At 51.5% G+C, this 23,186-nt stretch overlaps 1 protein-coding gene across 4 annotated transcripts; it reads left to right on the forward strand.

Annotated features, from left to right (window-relative positions):
- Nucleotides 1-8,951: 8,951 nt before the first annotated feature.
- KLHDC8A (kelch domain containing 8A) lies at nucleotides 8,952-18,513 on the forward strand. 4 transcript variants are annotated; one of them, XM_079327317.1, is made up of 7 exons: nucleotides 8,952-9,253; nucleotides 13,757-13,823; nucleotides 14,522-14,913; nucleotides 15,588-15,752; nucleotides 16,516-16,731; nucleotides 17,353-17,454; nucleotides 17,647-18,513. In XM_079327317.1, exons 3-7 carry the CDS (start codon nucleotides 14,538-14,540, stop codon nucleotides 17,838-17,840), a joined length of 1,053 nt encoding a protein of 350 aa, XP_079183443.1. In that variant the 5' UTR covers nucleotides 8,952-9,253; nucleotides 13,757-13,823; nucleotides 14,522-14,537; the 3' UTR covers nucleotides 17,841-18,513. The 4 variants fall into 4 exon arrangements, with proteins under 4 accessions (XP_079183443.1, XP_079183444.1, XP_079183445.1 ...); XM_079327318.1 differs by having other exon boundaries at nucleotides 14,525-14,913; XM_079327319.1 differs by lacking the exon at nucleotides 8,952-9,253 and adding an exon at nucleotides 12,994-13,296.
- Nucleotides 18,514-23,186: the final 4,673 nt, after the last annotated feature.

A 23,186-nucleotide genomic window follows, 5' to 3' on the forward strand; every position in this document is an offset into this window, starting at 1 on the left:
AGGAACATCGGGGAGGGATCAGGAATAGCACAGAGGGATCCAGGAAGGGATCCAGGAACACTGGGGAGAGATTCAGAAACATCGGGGAGGGATCCAGGAGAATCAGGGAGGGATCCAGGAGAATCAGGGAGGGATCCAGGAACACTGGGGAGAGATTCAGGAACATCGGGGGGGATCCAGGAGAATCAGGGAGAGATCCAGGAGAATCAGGGAGGGATCCAGGAACATTGGGGAGAGATTCAGGAGAATCAAGGGGGGATCCAGGAGAATCAGGGAGGGATCCAGGAGAATCAGGGAAGGATCCAGGAGAATCAAGGAGGGATCAGGAACATCGGGGAGGGAACCAGCAGCATCCCTGGAGCCCCGTGGGAAGCGATCAGGAAATCTCAGCCGATGGATCCCGATCCCTTTTAGGGCTCCCAGAGCTGTTCACACCCCAATCCCAGCGGATCCTGCCCGTTGACGAGGTTATCCCATAAATTATGGGATGCAGGGCACGGCTGTGCTTTGCTCCCCTACGGATCCGTCTCCTCCCGGTGAAAATTCCCGCTGGTCTCGGGAGCTGTTCCTCCCAACGGGAATGAGCTTTTCCCATCGCATCCAGCACGTGGAGCTGCTGGATAAATGGGATTTTACCCCAGGATGGTTTGGGTGGGAAGGGACCTTAAAAATCCCTAAAATTCATCTCATTCCTCATTCCCTTCACTTCCACACCATCCCAGGGGCTCCAAGCCCCATCCAAGGCAGCCTTGGACATTTCCAGGGATGAGGCAGCCACAACTTCTCTGGGAATTCCATCCCAGCCCATCCCCACCCTCCCAGGGAAGAATTCATTACCAATTGCCCAATTTCCCACCTAAATCTCCCTTTTTCAGTATAAACCTGAGAACGCGCCCCACTCATCGCACATCCCGCTCCCCTCTCCGTGCGCGGCCCCTTGAAATCCGCCGGGATGGCACAGCGGGACCGGGGGGAGTGTCTGTGTCTGTGATCCCTGCTCCGGGACGATCCCGGGAAACCGGAGATCCCGGTGTGCGGAGATCCCGGTGTGCAGCGATCCCCGGTGTGCGGAGATCCCCGATCCCCGGTGTGCAGAGATCCCCAGTTCACAGCGATCCCTGGTTGATCCCTGGTGTGCAGTGATCCCCGGTTGATCCCCGGTTGATTCCCGGTGTGCAGCGATCCCCGGTGTGCAGAGATCCCCGGCTGATCCCCGGTCGATCCCCGGTGTGCAGAGATCCCCGGTCGATCCCCGGTGTGCAGAGAACCCCGGTTGATCCCGGTTGATCCCCGGTTGATTCCCCAGCGTGCAGCGATCCCCAGGTGATCCCCGGTTGATCCCTGGTCGATCCCCGGTGTGCAGAGATCTCCGGTTGATCCCCGGTTGATCCCTGTTTGATCCCCTGCTCGCAGCAATCCCCGGTTGATCACCGGTTCTCAGCGATCCCCGGTTGATCCCCGGTTGATCCCCGGTTGATCCCCGGTTGATCCCCGATTCGCAGCGATCCCAGGGCACGGAGATCCCCGGTTGATCTCCGGTTCGCAGCGATCCCCGGTTGATTCCCGGTTGATCCCCAGTTGATCCCCGGTTCACAGCGATCCCCGTTAGATCCCCGGTCGATCCCCATTTGATCCCCGGTTCGCAGTGATCCCCGGCTGATCCCGGGTTGATCCCGGGTTGACCCCCGGTTGATTCCCGGTGTGCAGTGATCCCCGGTTGATCCCCGGTTGATCCCCGGTTGATCCCCGGTCGATCCCCGGTGTGCAGCGATCCCCGGTTGATCCCCGGTTGATCCCTGATTGATCCCCGGTGTGCAGCGATCCCCGGTTGACCCCGGTTGATCCCCGGTTGATCCCCGGTGTGCAGCGATCCCCAGTTGATCCCCGGTTGATCCCCGGTGTGCAGCGATCCCCGGTTGATCCCCGGTTGATCCCCGGTTGATCCCCGGTTCGCAGCGATCCCCGGTTGATTCCCGGTGTGCAGCGATCCCCGGTTGATCCCCGGTTGATCCCGGTTGATCCCCGGTTCGCAGCGATCCCGGCGCACCGAGCGCTGCCATGGGGCGGGAGCGGAAGATGGCGCGGGGGCGGCGTTGAGGGTTTTCCCGGCGTGGCGGGCGAGGCGCTGCCGGGACCTCGTGGCGCAACGGTAGCGCGTCTGACTCCAGATCAGAAGGCTGCGTGTTCGAATCACGTCGGGGTCACGACGCCCCCCGGGGCTCTCTTTTCCCTCCCCGCCCCCCGCGGGTTTTTGGGGCCCCCCGGGGTCTTTTCCCCCTCCCCGTTAATTTTTTGGGGCTCCCCGGGGTCTTTTCCCCCTCCCCGTTAATTTTTTGGGGCTCCCCGGTGTCTTTTCCCCCTCCCCGTTAATTTTTTTGGGGTTTTGGGGCCCCCCGAGTTCTGCTGGCCCCGCTCCCGTCCCGTTCGTGCCAAGTGTTATATTTAATATTAAAATAACACTGAAATATTATAGATAACAATATTAAATAATGCGGACATAATAATATACAATAATACAAATATATTTAATATTAAAATGTGGTATTTAGGGTAAAAGCGGGTTAGGAAGGGATGTCCTGGAGCAAAATTCCTCCGGAATTCCACAGGAATATTTATAAAAATGCTCAAACTATGAACATTATAAAAGTTATAAAAGTTATAAACATTATAAATATTATAAACGCTATAAACGTTATAAATATTTAAATATTTATTTATAAAAATTCCATGGGAATGTTTGTGGGATCCAATCCTTGGGCTGCTCCTGAGGATTCCTTGGGAATATTTATAAATACGCTCATATATTTATATATTTATAAATATACTCCTACTATGAATATTAAAAACATCATAAATACTTCAACGTTTCTTTATAAAAAATTAAATACTTAAATATTTATTGATAAAAATTCCACTGAATATTTCTCGAGGCCTCCATGAAGGGAAGGGTTCTGTTTTATATCAAATTTCATTTTTTTTCAGCAATTTCACTGATTCCGTGTCCTCTCCCTCAAGACACCAATAAATAAAAAGAAATCAAATAAACATTTAGTTAAACTTAATAAAAAATCGAAATTAAAAACAAAAACTCTGTTGATCTCCCTGAGTTTCTTTGACTTTCTCCTGTCCCAATTCCTTGACGGAATAAGAAGATTTTTAATCCAGAAAAGCTTTAAAGAGAATTAAATTAATTCACTCCTTAAACCCCACGGGGTTGATTTTTTCTTTGTTTTATTTTATTTGGATTTTATTTTGTTTTATGGGGGTGCAGATGTTAAAAAGGAGCCAGGGCTGGGAAATCCCTGGAAAATGGGCTGAAAATTGAATTTGGATGATTGAAAATTGATGGAAAATTGAATTTTGGTGATTGAAAATCGATTGAAATTGGAATTTCAAGGATTGAAAATGGATTGAAATTTGAAATCCATGGAAAATCTCTGCTGGAATTTCAGCCAGAGCTGGGTTTGTGTTTTTGGGACGTTTTTATTTTATTTCTATTTTATTTATTTAAATTAATTTATTTTAATTAGTTATGTTTGCATTTTTATTTATTTATTTATTTATTTAAAATTTTATATCTATTTTTATTTACTAGATCTTTGCAATTTTCATTTATATTTATTTATATTTAGTTTTATTTAATTTATAATTATACTTACATTTCTATTTCTATTTCTATTTCTATTTCTATTTCTATCTCTACACTTATATATTTATATATATGATTATATATTTCCATTTTTGTAGTTTTTATTTACAATTATTTTCATTTTGCTTTATTTATGTTTTTTTACTTCTTCTTCTTCTTCTTCTTCTTCTTCTTCTTCTTCTTCTTCTTCTTCTTCTTCTTCTTCTTCTTCCTATTATTATTATTATTAATTTCTATTTATTTCTATTTATTTTTTGGTTCTCCCCCAGCAGGTTAATGAGCTCCCAGCCAATTTTTTCCTGGAATTTTGGAGAATTTTGGGTTTCTGGAATTCTCTTTTTTAGGAGCTTTTTTCACCCTTTTTTCTCCTCCAGACTGAATCTGGAGCAACCTTTGGAACCAAAGGGAAATTCCGAATATTTGATGTCTCTGCTGCCAAATGAGGGAATTACAAGTTTCTATAAACTGATTTTCTTTGTATTCACTGCAGAAAAAACGCAGCAATTAACTCCAATCAGTTAATTACAGAATTACAGCCTCACTCCAGCTTTGCTTTGGGCTTCAACTCTGCTTTTCTGCTTTTTTTGGGTTTTTTATGGTGCTGCTCCTGTGGAAAAGCTGGAAATTGGGGATTATTTCAGGTTTTTTCTTATTATTTTTATCTTTAAATTATTTTCCGTACTCTTATTATTTTTATTATTTTTATTATTTTTATTATTTTTATTATTTTTAAATTGTTTTAGTATTCTTATTATTTCTATATTTTTTATTATTATTCTTATTTTCATTATTTCTATTATTCTTCTTATTCTTCTTATTTTATTATGTTAATATTTTTATTATTCATTATTTTCATATTTTTATTCTTCTTATTATTATTGTTATTATATTATTTTTATTTCATTATTTCTATTATTCTTATTGTTCTTATTATTTCATTATTTTTATTTATTTTATTATTTTTTATTTCATTATTTCATCATTTCAATTTTTTAAATTATTTTTATTTATTTTATTATTCTTTATTTCATTATTTAAATATTTCATTTCATTATTTATTTAATTATTTTTTCATTTAATTATTTAATAATTCTGATTTTTATTTATTTTATTATTCTTTATTTCATTATTTATTAAATTATTTTTCATTTAATTATTTAATAATTCTGATTTTTATTTATTTTATTATTCTTTATTTCATTATTTAATTATTTAATTTTTATTATTTTTTATTATTTTTATTAGTTCTATTATTTTTATTATTTTTTACCATTTTTTATTATTTTTATTTCATTATTTCTATTATTCTTATTGTTCTTATTATTTCATTATTTTTATTTATTTTAATATTTTTTATTTCATTATTTCATCATTTAAATTTTTTTATGATTTTTATTTATTTTATTATTCTTTATTTCATTATTTAAATATTTCATTTTCATCATTTATTTAATTATTTTTCATTTAATTATTTAATAATTCTGATTTTTATTTATTTTATTATTCTTTATTTCATTATTTAAATATTTTATTTCATTATTTATTTAGTAATTTATTATTTAATTATTTAATAATTCTGATTTTTATTTATTTTATTATTCTTTATTTCATTATTTAAATATTTTATTTCATTATTTATTTAATTATTTTTTATTTAATCATTTTTATTTATTTTATTATTCTTTATTTCATTATTTAAATATTTCATTTTCATCATTTATTTAATTATTTTTCATTTAATTATTTAATAATTCTGATTTTTATTTATTTTATTATTCTTTATTTCATTATTTAAATATTTTATTTCATTATTTATTTAGTTATTTATTATTTAATTATTTAATAATTCTGATTTTTATTTATTTTATTATTCTTTATTTCATTATTTAAATATTTTATTTCATTATTTATTTAATTATTTTTTATTTAATCATTTTTATTTATTTTATTATTCTTTATTTAATTATTTAATTTTTATTAATTTTATAATTTTTTATTATTTTTATTAGTTCTATTATTTTTATTATTTTTAATCATTTTTATTATTTTTATTTTGGCTCCCCCCAGCCCATCCCCTCACCTCTCCGGGGTTTATCCCACCCCTGGGGGATTTCTCTGGATTATTTTTCTCTGGATTTCTGCAGGATCCCCTCCCCCCCCTCCTGCACCAAAACCCCAAAATCTCAGAACTGGGGTAACCCGGGCTCTGCCCCCCCACAGCCTAAACTGGGAAATGGATTCCAAAATCCCCGAAAATTCAGTTTCATGTTCCACCTGTGAGCCCAACACGGCCCAACACCACGGAACTGCCCCAAATTCCACATCCTTGGGGGGTTGAACACTTGCAGGGATTTCAACTCCAGCATTTTCCTGAACTGCAGTGAAATTAAATTCCGATATTCCAATATTTGAAATCATTCCTGTGAATGGTTTCAAATTTTCAAACCATTTCCTTCCCTGATATCCCATCTAAACCCTGCCTTGGTTCCCATTCCTGCATTCAGAGCCCATGAACTCAACCTGGGGATCTGCAAAACAGGAAAATCCTGAGGGATGCAGGAATTTCTTCATGGCAACCCTCAGAACAAACCCAGACTCCCAAAATTGTTTTGTTTTCAAGCTGGATTTGGTTTGGTTTTGGGTTTTTTCCTTTTAAAGCACCAAAATCTTCAATATTGAACCACCAAAGGAAAAAAAATCAAATTTCTGTGCAGTTTAAATGACAAAATTTGAGGTGGATCAGGAGTTCATTCACCCAGCTCTGTTAAATATTAGAAAATCCTATAAAATCCGGTTTTACACTGATTTTTTTTTTTTTTTTTTTTAGCCTCAGCTGCTCCTGGCTCTTATCCGTGCCTGGGCCATCAATGATTAACTCTGGCTGAGCCTGGGGAGCAAAGTCCCTCTTCCCTTCCTGCTTTTCCTGCAGCTCAGGAAGGGGATGCAGCTGCTGATCCCAAAAATCTCCACTTTATCCATCATTCTGGGAATGTGCCATCATTGTTCTCAGCTGGACACCAACACTAACTTATGTTTGATTTACATCATAATTGTAATTTTTTTTAAATTTCAACTTTCTATTTCTATTTCCATTTCTATTTCTATTTCCATATTTTATTTATTTTTTATTTTAATTCATAAAATCCACTGCTCAAAGCTGCTTCCGCTCCACGAGCTGCAGCTGATTTGGGATGGTTTTTGGGGTGGTTTTTGGGATGGTTTTTGGTGTTTTTGGGGTGGTTTTTGGGGTGGTTTTTGGGGTGGTTTTTGGGGTGGTTTTTCCATTTTTTTCCCTGTTTTTTCCCGGTTCCTGGAACGCTGTCACTCTGTGTTTGTCACAGGGGCAGGCACAGCTGGTGGATTTCTCCCCGCGGGTGAAAATCTGATGGAGAAATCCCGGAGTTCTGGGCTGCTGTCTGCACCAATTAAGGGACTCCCTGCACTGAAAAATTCTTTAATTAACTCCTTAATTAACTGTCAGCTTGAAAAATCTCAGGGAAAAATTAGGGATCTGCCATCCTCTGCATTTCTCTCCCTGCTGGTACAAATTCTCTGTTTTCCCTCTTCATCCACAAAAAAAAAAAAAAATTAAAAAAAAAAAAAAATCCTGTTTTCCTTGTTCATCCTCAAAAAAAAAAAAAAAAATTCCCTCTTTACCCACAACATCCTCATTATTTTAAAAAAGGGGGGAAAAAATTAAATTCCTGTATTTCCAGAGCCGATTTTTCCCATTTTCCTTCCTCCTGCAGCTCTTGCCCCATTTCCCATCCCAGGAATTGTTTGGGGATGGAGTTGGCTCAGCCTGAGGTGAGAAAAAGGGAATTAAAACCCGGCAATTAAAACCTCCCCGGTGTCATCCGCAGGAATTCCTGCACCTCTCCTGTTGTTCCCATGGAAACAGATGTGGGATTGCAGGGATTTTATAGATTTTCAAGACTGTTATTAATTTTTTTTTCCCCTTTAACAGTGACACTTTCTTTATCATTCCCAAGCAGGCTGGGGTAAAAAAAAAATCTGCTTTTTTGAGGCACCAAAAAAAGTGGGAATCCATCATTCCCAGGGAAATTTTCCTGCTGGATCTGGCTCAGCCATGGAACTCCTGGGATTTGTGGTTGAGCTGTTCCTGTCTTGTTGAAATTCCCCATTTTCCCCTGATTTATTCCATTTTTTCTTGTTTTTTCTCGGGTATTCATCATGGAAGGTGAGGATCCATCAATCCGTGAATTTTAGTGGCCGGGAAAACGGTTTTGTTGGAATATTTTTGTTGTTTTAATATGAATTAAATACTTCTTAAGATGAAGGAATATTTGGTTTAATGAGTTTTTAGAGCTGTGAGGGTGAGGATCATCCCATCCCTGCTCCCTGTTTTATTCTAATCCCATCCTGCGACATTTTGAGGAGAAAAAGATTCTTTTAACACCTTTGGAGAGAACGAGGTCAGGGAAGAAAAAGCCAGAGATGAGGGGAATTTTGGGAATCGGCTCCAAAATCCTGTTCCTCTGAGTTCCTTTTGGAATGAAGGAGCAGAATTTTGGGAATTGGCTCCAAGGGATCCAACATCCCGCTGCTCCTCTGAGCTCTTTATGGGATGCAGGAGCAGAATTTTGGGAATTTGCTCTGAAGGCTCCATCATTCCTCTCTGGGCTCCTGTGGGATGCAGGAGCAGAATTTTGGGAATCAGCTCCAAGGGATCCAACATCTCACTGCTACTAGCTCCTTTGTGGGATGCAGGAGCAGAATTTTGGGAATTTGCTCCGAAGGCTCCATCATCCCTCTCCTCTGGGCTCCTGTGGGATGCAGGAGCAGAATTTTGGGAATTTGCTCTGAAGGCTCCATCATCCCTCTCCTCTGGGCTCCTGTGGGATGCAGGAGCAGAATTTTGGGAATTTGCTCCGAAGGCTCCATCATCCCTCTCCTCTGGGCTACTGTGGGATGCAGCAGAATTTTGGGAATCAGCTCCAAAGGTTCCATCATCCCGCTGCTCCTCTGGGCTCCTCGTGGGATTCAGGACCGGAATTTTGGGGTTCTGCTGCCTCAGCCGCCCTTGCCTTGCCCGGTTGCCCCGTTTTGGGGTGACACCCATGGGATGGGCTCCGCCCTCGCTGATCCCTGGGATTCATCCCGGATCCACCCGGGATCCACCCGGGATCTCCCCCATCCCTTCCCGGAGAGTCTCTGCCCCTCTCAGCTCCGCTTTTCCCCAGTTTTTCCTCCTTTCTCCGGGAATTTGGCCGGTGCCGCTGTAGGGCGGGAGCGGGGGGAGCGCTGCGGTTCCAGAACATCCTGTGCGAGCGCGGGGAGCCATAAAAGGCTCAGGGATGGGATGGGGAACGCCGGGAATTCGCACGCACGGCCCCGAGGAGGAGCCCAGCTGGGGAAACCCTCCCCGCCCTGAGCGCCCTACATCTTCCAGCAGCGCCTAAAGCTGGATTTACGCGGATTTTTTATTTTGCCTCCTCTTCCCACGCAGCAATTCCCAGCCCCGGCTGCTCCCAGCGCCTCTCGCAGCCCGGCGGGGAGTGGGAGGAAAGGGATGCTCGGAGGATTTGGGAAAATCAGGAGCATTTCCAGCCATGCTCCACCTGGCGAGGCGGCTCCGGAGCTGTGAGTATTCCCGAGAAATCCCGGGAAAGGGAGGAGGAAAGGTGGGAATTCCTCATTGTTATTTGGGGGGGGGATGCTTTGGGTCCCCGTGTCCTCCCAGGCTTTTCAGGAACAGCCACAAACGAAGCTTGGAGTTTGTGCTTCCCTTCCAAAAATTGGGTGGAGAAAGATCATTTTTTTTTCCACTTACTTTTTTTTGTGAAAAACAATGGGATTTTCCCCGTACTTTTTCTCCTCCAATCCCGCATTTTCAGCTTTTCTCCTGCCAGCATCCCCAATCCCGTTTTCCCAGCTTTTCTCCCAGCCCAGGCCCGGCAGGGATGGGCTCGCTGTGACCTCCCCCGGCCGCGATCCGGCCCGAGCTCTTCCCGTTCCCTCTGCAGCCCAAATAAAGAGGAAAAGGAGCTCTGGAGATGTAACCTGAGAGGCTGCAAGGCGTGGAAAAGCCTTTCTGTGTTTGTCTCGTGGGGGAGAGGAGATGCTGGGGCAGAGGGAGCTTTTGGGGAGGAGGGGAAGGATTCGGGATCCTGGTGGGAGCTGGGTGGGAAAGGGAGACCCTCTGCTCTTGCACGGTCCGTGCTCTTAAATTAAAATTAAATTAAATAACATTACATTAAATTTGCTGAGCTAAACTCAGCAAACCTCACCTTGCTCTGCTGATTTTCCAGCCCACTCAGGATTTAAAAAAAACGTTGATTTGGGTTCTTTCCCCTCTTTCAAAAAATGAAGCCGCTTTTGTCCGTGCCCCGGAGCTGTGCCATCCTCCTGCTGAAGGATATTTCCTTCCACAGCCGCTCTCCCTCGCATCAGCAGCTGCAGGAAATCGCAGCTGGCAGCAGGAGGCTGGAAAGGATCCCGAGGGACCGGGATGGGGGAAGGGGTGAGGCTGGGGGAGGCCAGGGGGCCCCAGCCCCGCCTGCATCCCAGAGGATGCTCGGGATCGGGGGTACCAAACGAGCTGCGAGCGCTGCTGCTTTTCTCTGCCCGGCACAATGAAATCTCTTCTCATTCCCATGGTTTTCCCTCTTTTTGCCGTTTTTTTTCCAGGCAGAGTCAGGGAACCGGCGGGGTTTTGTTGTTGTTGTTGTTATTTTCCCGGTGATTGTTACTATGGCGAGGGAGCTGAGGCGGGGAAGGTCAGGAATTCCCGGCTGACAATTCCAAGCCGGTTCCTTTCATTCCCAGCTGCCGCGGTTGGAGCAAAGGCACCAGAACCCGGCTGTTCCCAGCCCCTTTTCCCTTGGGACACGGGGACAGGAAGAACATCTTCCCGAAGTTTCCCCCATGGATTTCTCCGTCCCACTGGGGGTGTTTGCCCTGTTCCTGCTGGTAGGATGGGATTTTGGGAGCTCTGAGGATCATCCTGGGACTGTCCCATTCCCAAACAGGAGGAGATTTGGGTTCCAGCCCTCTCATGTGCTGGCCCTTGGAATTTCGACCGTGGAGCAGCAAAACTTCCAAATCCTGGAGGGAAGAGAGGTGGGAAGGAAAGGAAAGGAGCTGCCGAGCTCTGACATCTCCCTCTGTTCTTCCCATGAATCGCTTGGAATCCCACCCGCCTGGCTCTGATAAATCCCGAATTATTGCAGGTCCATAAATGCCGCGAATCCAGGAGCTCCCCAAAATGAGGGATGGGTTTTCCTTGGAAGGAATATCCAGGGAGAGGTCTCACTGTCCCCTGGTGCCCTGTCCCCCTCTCCGAGGGTCTCCCTGCCCATCCATGCTCCAAATCCACTTGGAAAAGACCCTGGAGGGTTTCTTAAACCACGGAATTTTATCCTGCAGGGAGCAGCCCCGGCCCCATCTCCGCTAATGGAAAAGCAATTTTCTTTCCTTTGGATTTGAAATGTTCAATTAGTGATGAAGCGCTAATTCCCCGAGCCCGGAACGCGGCCGTGGGATGCTCTGCCAGCTGCCACCAGGGCGCTGGAGTCACTTCCCGGTGAAATTCAGGTGATTTTGGAGAGTCGGAGGCGAAGGTGTGGAATTCAGGAATAATTCAGCGTGTGAGCCTGACCTTGATTTCCTTTAAATAGCACGGGAGGGAAGAGAAGCAGATTCTTTGTGTGCCAAGGCAGCTGAACTCGGGCAGAGCTTTGCATCCCAGCCCAATTCCCGGTTCTTTACATCCCAGCCCAATTCCCGGTTCTCTGCATCCCAGCCCAATTCCCGGCTCTTTACATTCCAGCCCCATTCCCGGTTCTTTACATTCCAGCCCCATTCCCGATTCTTTACATTCCAGCCCAATTCCCGGTTCTTTACATTCCAGCCCCATTCCCGGCTCTTTACATCCCAGCCCAATTCCCGGCTCTTTACATTCCAGCCCAATTCCCGGCTCTTTGCTCCGTTGTTCCCTTGGAGAACCTGCCCAGAGACATCCTCCCCCCTCTCCGAGCACTCTGCTTGCTGACATTGTTGAAAAGGAATTTTTAGGCCATTTTAAGCAATTATTCCTCATCTTTGGACGGAGGAATCGCCTGGCCACAGCCAGGTTCTGCTGCTGGCAGGCGCTGGAGTGGCGCTGGTTGTGTCTCATCCCAGCGCTTTGGATCTGAAGGAATAGAGGTCAGGAATGTCTGCAAGCAAATCCATCAAGCCCTGGAAACAGGAGCTGGCTCTGCTTTGCTAATTATCCATCCCAGGCTGCATTTGTCCATGAAAATTCACCTGGAAAGGAAATAAATCATTCATGGGGGCAGAACCCCGGAGCTGCCAGGGCACAAATCCCGGGATGCTGCTCAGGGAGGGATCTGGGCTCGGCCCTTTTTCCCTGGATTCTGACAGGGTGGGAAGCGAGGCTCGATGTGTTGCTGCTGCTTTTTATCGTGGCTTTGTGTTCCTTTGTGCTGCGGCCCACGCGGCGCCGGGAATTCCTGGGAATTGCACCGGGAATTGTGGGTGGGCCCCCGCCAGGTCCTGCCGCTGGGGGAAATCCAAACAGGATTTCTCCGTTTATTTATTAACCCCACTCGTCGCGCAGTAAATTGTGTTTAGTGTGCTCCTGAACATTTATTTGGGAAGCTAAATGAAAATAAACACCCCTGCTCAGACTGGTTGGGAATTTCCTGGATCCCAGTCCAGCTGTGAGGGCCACCTCTGTCCCCGAGGGCCACAATCGCCAGGAATTTGGAGGAGAAACAGCAGGAAATTCCCATTTTGGTCTCTGCCCCTTCCAGGGGATCCCACCGGCTGCTCCAGGCCGTGATCCCGGGAATGCCCCGGCTGATCCCAGGGCCCGGGAGGTGACACAGCCGGGAGGTGACAGTGGCTGCAGGTGGCTGTTGCTAAGCGACGCCAGCGGCTGCTCAGACGCGGCAGCTCCGTGATGGGCGGAATTCCCGGGGCAGGGAATTCTGATCCCCCTCGCTCACTCTCTGCTCCGGTCTGATCCGGTTTTTGGGAGGAAAAGGAAGAAATTCTTCCTGGAAAACCCAAGGGGTGTCGCAGCTGGGTGATGGATCTGTGCTTGGGGACATTGGATGGGACAGACACGGGGGGGCTGCACCTCCCAGCCCTCACCCACAGGAAACAGGGACAGGGATTCGGGGATCAGGGACACTGAATAAGAGATCAGGGATATGGAGTTGGGATTCAGGGGTATGGGTTTGGGAATCAGGGACATGGATTCAGGGATCGGGGACATGGATTCAGGGATCAGGGACATGGATTCAGGGATCAGGGATATGGATTTGGGATTCCGGGATATGGATTCGGGGATCAGGGACTTGGATTCGGGGATCAGGGACATGGATTTGGGGATCAGGGACATGGATTCGGGGACGATTCCCTGCTCCAGCCCCTGGGAAGCTCCTCCTGGCTCGGTGGGAGTCAGCATCCCCAGGACAAAGCCCCAGGAGCCCGTGCAGGGGGAGAGGAGGCGATGCTGCTGTCCCAGCCCAGCTGAGCCAGGAACGAGCCTTTTTTGGGATTTTTTTGGCCGGGGCTGGCTCTGTCCTTCAGAGCCGCGTCCCGAGAGTCAGAGCAGGCGGCAGCGGCGGCAGCGGCGCAGGGACAGCGGGAATTCTGCCTTGGGCCGCACCAAGGTGGGGATGCTCGGGGCGGAACCGCGGGGGTCGCTTTTGTCCCTCTCCCTTCGCCCTCTCTCCCTAATTCAGCTAATTAATGACGTTCGGAGAGGGGAGATGGAGCAAGGAGCGCGCGTTTCCAGCCCTGTAACCCGGGATCCCGCTCGGCTCTGGGCTGGGGGCTCACATTCCTCAGGGTCAGGCTGTGGGGGACATCAGGAGGAGGAATCCAGCGGGTCGGAGAAGGAAAACTTCCCCAGGCGGCAGGAAAACAGAGCAGACGCCCGGTTTGAATGTCTGAATGTCACCTGGGGGCGGGGAGCTGGGAAGCAGCAGAACAAACTGACTCCAACCTTCTCGCCTGCTTTTGTTTTGTTTTTCTTTTTCTTTTTTTGGTTGGGGAGCGTTTTGCTTTTTGTTTATTGTTTTTTTCTTATTTCCTATTTCCCCAGCTCTTTTTGTTCTGTTTTATTTTCAGGCCCGGTCTCTTTGTGAGCTGCTGAGGCGGCTCTGGAGCCGCAGCGTTGATGGAGAGGCGCTGACAGGTACCGGCAGTGCTGCTCCGGGGGCGGCGGTGACACGGTGACACAGGGGACAGGTGGCACTGGGAGGGCACCTCTGCTCCTGCTCTGCTCCTGCCAGGGTGGGCTTTGAGCTCTGGGATTTCCCCTCAGATCAGGAAGGACATTTTAGGGGTGGAGTGAGTCCAGGGAAGGGAATGGACCTGGAGAAGGAAGAATCCAGCCTCAGAAATTCTGGGATTTCCATCACCTCTCCTGCAGCAGGAGCAGGGCAGGGATTGTCTCCTCACACTGGGATGAGCCTCAACCCCTGTGTCCAGTTCAGGAGGGACATTTTGGGGCTGGAGTGAGTCCAGGGAAAGGAATGGAGATGGGGAAGGGTTTGGAGAATCCTGAGGGGAAGGGGCTCAGCCTGGAGAAAAGGGGGATCAGGGGGAATTTCTGGCTCTGCACAAGTCCCTGAGGAGGGGCAGCCAGTGGGATTTGGGATCTGATCCCAGGGAACAGAGACAGGAGGAGAGGGAAGGGCTCAGGCTGGGCCAGGGGAGCTCAGGGTGGGATTTCCTCATGCAAAGGGTTGGCAGGGGCTGCCCAGGGAGGTTTGGAAGCGTCCAAGGAATTCCTGGACATAACACAGAGCGCTCAGCGCAGGATCAGGCACGGCTTTGCTAACCCTGGCAGACACTCCCACCCTCAACAACCCCCAAAATCCCACCCCCCAGCAGACCCCCGTTCAGCATGGAGCTGCCCAGCACCAAGGAGTTCCAGTGGAAGTCGCTGGCGCCGCTGCCCAGCCGCAGGGTTTACTCCACGCTGGTGGAGGCGGCCGGGCAGGTCTTCGCCGTGGGCGGCTGCGACGACAACGGGGTCCCGGTGGATTCCTTCGAGGTTTACAGCCCCGAGGCCGATCGGTGGGCGGCGCTGCCCCCCATGCCCACCGCCAGGGCGGGCGTGGCCGTGGCCGTGCTGGGCAAGAGGATCATGGTGATCGGCGGCGTGGGCGGGGAGCAGCAGCCGCTGAAGGTGGTGGAGATGTACAACACGGACGAGGGGCGCTGGAGGAAGCGCAGCTCGCTGCGGGAGGCGGCCATGGGCATCTCGGTGACGGCCAAAGGCAAGGAGGGACCTCCGGGACATCCGGGGGGTGGGGGTTTGGGGGCATCTGGTTGGGTTTGATGAGCTCTCCCTTCTCCCTCTCTCTCTAATTAAGCTCATCTTCTTAATGATGTTCAGACACAAGGACATTTCCAGCCCTCTCTCCCCAGGATTTCTCTTTCTCCCAGACTGAGCTTGGGGAGTTGGGAGCTCCCCAGCTGAGGAGTTGAGGTTTTTCCCCAACTCTGATTCTGTGCACAGAATCTCATCTGGGCTGCGTGCCAGGGTTGGTTTGTTCATCTCCAAAACATCTTCTGTGCTTCCAGAAGTTGGGCCTGGAGCGTTTGTCACCTCCCACCCTGCTGAGATGCTCCACAGGAGGTGGGAAGCACAGGCAGAGCCACCCCTGGGTTTGTCACCAGCCCTGGAGCCGCGGGGGTGGTGGCTCTGCTGCTCTCTGGGTGTTTTGGACTCTGAGCTCCAAAACCTGAGCTCCAGGGGCTCAGGTCCAACTTTCTTGCAGCAAATTCTGCTCCTAGAGTGGAATTTTTAGCAAGATTTTTGCAGGGGAGGAGCATTTCTGGTGCTTTCCCATTGCAGCTTTATGGGATTTTTCTTGCAGGGGGGAGGGATGGATTTCTGCTGCTTTCCATAATAATTTGTGGGATTTGGGGGCTTTTTTGCCCTGTCCAGATTACAGGGTGTACGCAGCGGGCGGGATGGGCTCGGACCTGCGGCCCCACAACTTCCTGCAGCACTATGACGTGCTCAAGGACATCTGGGTGTCCCTGGCTGCCATGCCCACCCCCCGCTACGCCGCCACCTCCATCCTGAGGGGCTCCAAGATCTACGTGCTGGGTAAGGACCAGACCTGCCTCCTCCTCCTTCTCTCTTCTTTCTCCTTTCTTCTCCTTCTCCCTCCTTTTTCTCCTTCTTTTCCCCCTCTTCTCCTCCTCTCCTTCTTCTCCTTCCCTTTTGTTCCTTTCTTTTTCTTCCCTTCCCTTCCCTTCCCTTCCCTTCCCTTCCCTTCCCTTCCCTTCCCTTCCCTTCCCTTCCCTTCCCTTCCCTTCCCTTCCCTTCCCTTCCCTTCCCTTCCCTTCCCTTCCCTTCCCTTCCTTCCCTTCCCTTCCTTCCCTTCCCTTCCCTTCCCTTCCCTTCCCTTCCCTTCCCTTCCCTTCCCTTCCCTTCCCTTCCCTTCCCTTCCCTTCCCTTCCCTTCCCTTCCCTTCCCTTCCCTTCCCTTCCCTTCCCTTCCCTTCCCTTCCCTTCCCTTCCCTTCCCTTCCCTTCCCTTCCCTTCCCTTCCCTTCCCTTCCCTTCCCTTCCCTTCCCTTCCCTTCCCTTCCCTTCCCTTCCCTTCCCTTCCCTTCCCTTCCCTTCCCTTCCCTTCCCTTCCCTTCTTTAATCTGAGTTTGTCTGCATTTTAAACCAGTTTAATCTGAGTTTGTCTGGGTTAAACCCGTACATTTTAAACCCCTCCCTGCGCCAGCACCAAGGGGAGCAGGGAGAGCTTGGAAAATTCAGCTTTTTCCTGTCATGAGAGAAAAGGAGCACAGAGAGGGAAAATCCCATTTCACTGGGGGGAGGTTTTGGAGCCTGAGCTGGGATTCCTGCTCCTCCCAGGGGGAAGGCAATCCAAGTACGCCGTCAACGCCTTCGAGGTGTTTGACACGGACACGCGCTCCTGGAGCAGATTCCCCAACATTCCCAACAAAAGAGCCTTCTCCAGCTTCGTGCCCACCGAGGAGAAGCTCTTCAGCCTCGGGGGGCTGCGCCAGGGCCGCATCTACCGGCAGCCCAAGTTCATGAGGACGGTGGATGTGTTCGACCTGGAGCAAGGTGGGAGCTGGTCTGGCCCTTCCAGAGGGGCTTGGGGGGACAGGGAAGGGGTTGGGGACACAGGGAAGGGGTTAGGGACACAGGGAAGGGGTTGGGGACACAGGGAAGGGGTTGGGGTCTGGGGAAACACAGGGAAGAGGTTAGGGACACAGGGAAGGGGTTGGGGACACAGGGAAGGGGTTGGGGTTTGGAGTTTGGGCTGGGTTTGGGGACACAGACAGGGTTTGGGGACATAAGGAAGGGTTTAGGGACACAGGGAAGGGTTTGGGGTCTGGGGGCACACAGGGCTGGCTTTGGGGACACAGGGCAGGGTTTAGGTTTGGGTTTGGGGACACACAGAGCTAGGTTTGGGTTTTGGGGTTCTGCTGTCCTTGCAGAGCACACAGCTCCCATCTGCTGCTGCCTTGAGCTCAGCTTAGAGGACAATTTCCAGTCAGGATTACCAAGTGCAATGGGAAAACCTCAATCCCAAAGCAGCTGGATCCCACAGTGTGCTGGGGACAAACCCAACCCATTCCATGGGGTTTTATCAGCCCAAGGTGCAGCAGCCAGGGGCTCAGAGGGGTGGGTGCTTTTCGGGGCTGGGTGATCCCACAAACCCAGGGGTCCTGTCCTTGCCAGGTGGGTGGATGAAGATGGAGCGCTCGTGCTACCTGAAGAAAAGGCGAGCAGACTTCGTGGCCGGCTACCTGCGAGGCAGAGTTGTGGTGGCTGGGGGCCTGGGTGAGGCTCTGGGGCTCTGGGAACCTTCACAAAGGTGTGAAACGGAATTGTCAGCCCACAAAAGGGAGAAATCCCGGTCCTGGCTGGTGGGAGGGAGCGGGGAAAACAAAGCCGGTGAGGGGTGGGTACAGAGCAGCCAGGAGATGCTCGTGGTGCTTCCCAGATCATCAGCGCCTCCTTTTGTGCTTCCAGGGAATCAACCGACTGTGCTGGAGTCGGCAGAGGCTTTCCACCCCGATAAGAACAAGTGGGAGAGCCTCCCCCCCATGCCCACCCCGCGCTGCGCCTGCTCCAGCATCGCCCTGAGGGATTGTCTGCTGGCCGTGGGCGGCGTCAGCCAGGGGCTCAGCACGGCCGTGGAGGCTCTGTGCCTCTCTGATTCCTGACTGGAACCTTCCTGGAGGAGAACCCCACCTGGAGCAGGTCCCTGTGCCTCTCTGATTCCTGACTGGAACCTTCCTGGAGGAGAATCCCACCTGGAGCAGGTCCCTGTGCCTCTCTGATTCCTGACTGGAACCTTCCTGGAGGAGAATCCCACCTGGAGCAGGTCCCTGTGCCTCTCTGATTCCTGACTGGAGCCTTCCTGGAGGAGAATCCCACCTGGAGCAGGTCCCTGTGCCTCTCTGATTCCTGACTGGAACCTTCCTGGAGGAGAATCCCACCTGGAGCAGATCCCTGTGCCTCTCTGATTCCTGACTGGAGCCTTCCTGGAGGAGAATCCCACCTGGAGCAGGTCCCTGTGCCTCTCTGATTCCTGACTGGAACCTTCCTGGAGGAGAACCCCACCTGGAGCAGGTCCCTGTCCGTGGCTGTCCCCAGCAGTGGCACTGGGGACAGTGCTGGCTGTTCCCAGGAGCACCATCCTGCTGCTGTAGGAGCCTCCAGAACCACATCCAGGGATTCTGGTGCCTCCCTGCCCAGTACTCACCCCCATGATGAACCCCCACACTGGCCAGGGGTCCCTTCCTGTCACTGTCACAGCTCCATGGGGACACCCAGACACAGGGACTGCTCCCCAAACCTCCATGGGGACACCCAGACACAGGAACTGCTCCCCAAATCTCCCACCTGTGGGAGATCCCAGTGTGGGAATGGTGTCCCTGCAGCCACCCCAGCCACAGGTGACAGCTTGGGAGGCACTGGGACTCTCCAGAGGGGACAGTGGTGGCTCAGAGGGGACAGTGGGAGTGTCCTCCTCCATCCTGGAATCTCCCTGAGGATTTTCTCCCAAAGGAAACTCCAACCCTTCAGCCGGGCCTGGGGATCCTTCTCTGCCCTCACAGCAAAACTTTTCCTGCAATCCCGCGGCACTTCCTTGGAATTCCAGCAGGAGTTCCAGAGCCAGGAGCTGCTCCTGGAGGATGGATTCCCCATCTTGGGCTCCTCCCTGGTGGCACGGGGCTGGCACGGGGCTGGCACAGCTGCTGCCTTTGCTGGGTGTCAGGTGGAGAAGACCCGCGGTTTTCCTGAGTTTTGTAGCTGCTTTAGTGATTCGGGATCTTCACTGGGAAAAGGAACAATCCGGGCTGTGCCTGGTCCATCACTCCAGGGACAGGGGTGGCTTTGGGGATGCAGAAGTGACCCCGGTGGCCGCTGCCTCCTCTTGGGCTCCGTCTGCCTAAGGCAGTTTTTGGGAGGGCTGTGCGAACTTTGGGGATGCAATTCCAGCTCGGAGCGTTTGTCCCATTAAAAGCTGTCTTTGGGAAGCCCTCAGAAGAGCCCGGGCTGTGCCTGAGGGATGATGATGTGCAAATGTGGGCGAGAAGGGTCAGGGCAGGCTGGGATCGCAGCCTGAAGATTTGGAAGAGACCAGAAAGATCCCAAAGGATCCCCATAAAGGGACACCTTCCCCCACCCCAGGCTGCTCCCGGGGCTGTCACCCCACCACTGCTTCACTCCCGAGGCCTCACATCCCTCCTTTATCGCTCCCTGGGCTGCGGGGAGGGGGTCCCGCTGTCCCCGCCCTGTCCCCGCCGTGTCCCCGCTCCGTCCGGGGCCGCTCCCGCCGCCGCGGAGCTCCGGGAACCCCGAGCGGGGCTCCGGGGATGCCGTGCGGGGCTCCGGGGATGCCATTCGGGGCTCCGGGGATGCCATTCGAGGCTCCGGGGGTGCCATTCGGGGCTCCGGGGATGCCATTCGGGGCTCCGGGGATGCCATTCAGACTCCGGGGATGCCATTCAGACTCCGGGGATGCCATTCGGGTCTCCGGGGATGCCATTTGGGGCTCCGGGGATGCCATTCAGACTCCGGGGATGCCATTCGGGGCTCCGGGGATGCCGTGCGGGGCTCCGGGGGTGCCATTCAGACTCCGGGGATGCCGTGCGGGGCTCCGGGGATGCCGTAAGGGGCTCCGGGGATGCCATTCGGGGCTCCGGGGGTGCCATTCAGACTCCCGGGATGCCATTCAGACTCCGGGGATGCCATTCGGGGCTCCGGGGATGCCATTCAGACTCCGGGGGTGCCATTCGGAGCTCCGGGGATGCCATTCAGACTCCGGGGATGCCATTCGGGGCTCCGGGGATGCCGTGCGGGGCTCCGGGGGTGCCATTCGGGGCTCCGGGGATGCCATTCGGGGCTCCGGGGATGCCGTGCGGGGCTCCGGGGCCTCGTGGGCCGCCGCAGACACGGCGGGGATGGAGGGAGCGGCGGTCGCGATCCGGCTCCTTCCCCCCGACATTCCAGGTGGGATCCCCAGGTGGGATGCCGAGCGCTAGAATGACAGGGGGAGTGCAGGAGGGAAGCAGGAGGGGAAATGAAGGGAAAGAGGAGCAGCTCTGGAGGGAAAAGCAGCTCCGGGTCTCTCTTTGGATGAACCCCAAGCTCCCATCACCCCACAGGATCCCCTGGGACATCCCCGGAGCTGCCGGGTGCCAGCCCGGGGTGCCCCTGGCTCGGGGAGGACCGTGCAGAATCCATCACCTCCCTCCCCTGACCCTTCTCAATGCTGCCCTTCCCTGGGATGCTCCTGCTGGAAACGGGATCCTGCAGGACACAACCCTCCTGGTTTTGTCCCAGCGCGCTCCAGGTGACAGAGATGTGACCTGAGCCGAGGCTCGGGCGGGCCAGGCGCTCCTGCCTGTGCCTGCCGGGCGTTTTTGCGCTGTTTCAGCGGGTTTGGGTGGGGTTTTTGGGCTGAGCCGTGCTGGGCGCGCCCCAGGTTCGGCTGTGTCGGGGTGGCTGTTGCAGGCTGAGCCGCGCTGTCTCTTCCCAAGCTGTGAACAGCAGATGGCATCCCCGGGCCGAGCTGCGGCTGCAGCCTCGCCTCCCGCACCCTCCCGCCCTCCTGCGCTGCCCCGCCCGGTGTGCTGGGTCGGGGGGCTCTAAAATCCCATTTCACCCGCTGCAAGGCCCAACAAATAACTCGGATGCTGCGCGTGTCCCCCAGTATTTCATTCCCGTGGAAAGAAATCCCCGTGGAGTCCAAACACCTCCCAGGAGCTGGGGCAGAGCTGGATTTGGGTCCGAAGGGTCCCTGATGCTGCTGCCCAGCGCCAGACCGGGAATGTCGCTGAGGGCGGGTCCGGCTGCAGCTCCCCGAGTAAATCCCTTGGGATGGGAGATCCACAGAACTTCTTTCCCTAGATAAAAGTTGAGTTTGTCCCAAACCAGACCCTCCTGCCCCTGGGGGGCTGCAGGAAGCATTGGGCTGGTCGCTGTGCCCCAGGCAGCCCTGGGGACCCCTCACCCTCCGTGCCCACTCCCCTCTCTTTATCCCAACCCAGCCTTGGAGTTCTGCAGCCACAAAAGATCCCGGAGCAGCCCCGGCCGTGTCCTCGCCTGAACTCCCCACGCTCGGATTTTCTGAGAGGCTTTTCAGCCCCGGTGGCTGCTCCAGCAGAGAGGCTGAGCTGGCCCTGCTGCCAAAAATCCTCGTTTATCGTCCCCGAGCAGACATTGTCTGCACAAACAGGAAACTTCCTCAAGGAACAACCTCCAAAGGATCCGGTGGTGGAGCAGAAATGATTCCTGAGCCTTGCCATGAGTCCAGGACATGCAGCTGGGCTGGCCCTGCCCCTTGGGGACAATATTTTTTGGGGTCAGCTCTGCCCTTTGTGGGTGCCAGTTCCCAAAAGGAGCCCAGCGTGGGGTTGTGTGAGTGCTGCTCCAGCTCCAGCCGGGAATTCCGCTTTGGAGAGCCGGGAATGGAGCTCTGGGAAGCGCCTCTGTCACTGCCACCCTCAGCCTGGGGTGTCCCCAACCCTGTGGGGCCACCAGCAGCAGAGTCACCCCCGGCTGCTCCCATTCCTGTGACATCTGCCGGCGCTGGGACAGATGTGGAGTCACCACCCTGAGACACAGACACTTCCTACTCCCCAAAAAAATATATATTTTTCTTTAATCGAAGGGGAATTTTGCTTATTTTTCCTCTAAATGCCTCAGAGTTTCTTCAGCCCCACGTGCCCGGGAGGGCGTCAGAGACACCTGAGGAGCGGATTTGTGGTAGAGAAGAGAATGAGTGGTTTAAGATAAATAATTGGATGGATGGATGGATGGATGGATGGATGGATGGATGGATGGATGGATGGATGGATGGATGGATGGATGGAGGAGTGGAGGAATGGAGAGATGGAGGGATGGATGGGTGATGGATCCATGGATGGATGGATGGATGGATGGATGGACAGACAGATGGAACCCCCAGCTGCACTCCTGGGGTCTGAGGTGTCCTCTGCTGCTCTCATCATCTGTGAAAGGCCATAAATGACTTTTCCAAAGGCTCCCAATGGCGCTGATGAGTTTCCCTTCTCCTGCTGATGGATGGGGAGGATCAGAGCAATCGAGGATTCCTCCGGGATTTTCCAGAGGAAAAATGGGTTTCACATCTGCCTGAGCATCCCCGGCAGCAGGTGAGAAATGCCGGGGCTGCAGGGCCACGAATGAGGGGCGAGCATTAAACTTCTTGTTGTCTCTGGCATTTTAATGAGTCCGGGAGCTCTTCCTCTCCCTGTGGGAGGTCTCCCTGCTGCAAAAAAAAAAAAAAAAAAAAATCTCTCGTGATGTTTATTCCTTTCCCAATCCACAAACAGAGCCTGTGGCCACCGAATGCCGGGGCAGAGCCACAGGTTTTGGCCGGGATATGGAAGTTGTCAGAACCGGGATAACGCGGCAGAATTGATTTTAATGTAACAAATGAATCAATACAAATTTCGGAGCCTGCAAGAAGACACAGCTCCGGGTGTGACCAAGCACCCAGCTGAGCTCGGAGCAGGTTTCTCTGACGTGGAGCCAAATTCCTGGCAGGATTTCAGGCTGGATTTAGTGGACAAGCACTGGGGCGGCGGGACGAGCGCAGTTTGGGGTTTCCAGGTTGGAAGGTGGCGGGGGCAGGGGAATTTCGGTGGATTTCCCCAGCGGAGAAAGCCGTGGGTGCTGCCACAATAGAGGATCCTTATCAGCGGATTCCAGCGCTCCGCGTCCCTTGGCATTTCCATGAAAAAGGGAAAGGTTTCCTGAGCCGGTCTGGAACAAACATCCATCCCTCAGCCTCCCTCCCCGCCACAGCGCGGGGTGGCTGAGAGGAATTTACCGGTGGATACGGAAACTCCGCGAGGCTGCGCTGCAAACAACGGCACAGGGGCAAGGAAGCCTCGAGAAAAGCATCCCGAGAAATCTGCAGGGACACCAAACCCGTGCCCAGAGCTCGCTGTGTGCCCCAGGGACGGCAGGGCTGAGCCAGGAGCGATCCCAGGGCTGGGACAGCTGAGGGGGACAGCGACAGGGACAGCGCGACA

The sequence above is a fragment of the Erithacus rubecula genome, assembly GCF_903797595.1.
Source record: "Erithacus rubecula genome assembly, chromosome: 26".
Taxonomy (NCBI): domain Eukaryota; kingdom Metazoa; phylum Chordata; class Aves; order Passeriformes; family Muscicapidae; genus Erithacus; species Erithacus rubecula.

Bases quoted from the DNA above. Each gene is read 5' to 3' on its own strand.
- KLHDC8A (XM_079327317.1), top strand. From the start codon at position 14,538: ATGGAGCTGCCCAGCACCAAGGAGTTCCAGTGGAAGTCGCTGGCGCCG. The intron at 15,753-16,515 runs GTAAGGACCAGA...TGCTCCTCCCAG, and splicing joins CTCCAAGATCTACGTGCTGG to GGGGAAGGCAATCCAAGTAC. The intron at 16,732-17,352 runs GTGGGAGCTGGT...TGTCCTTGCCAG, and splicing joins TGTGTTCGACCTGGAGCAAG to GTGGGTGGATGAAGATGGAG.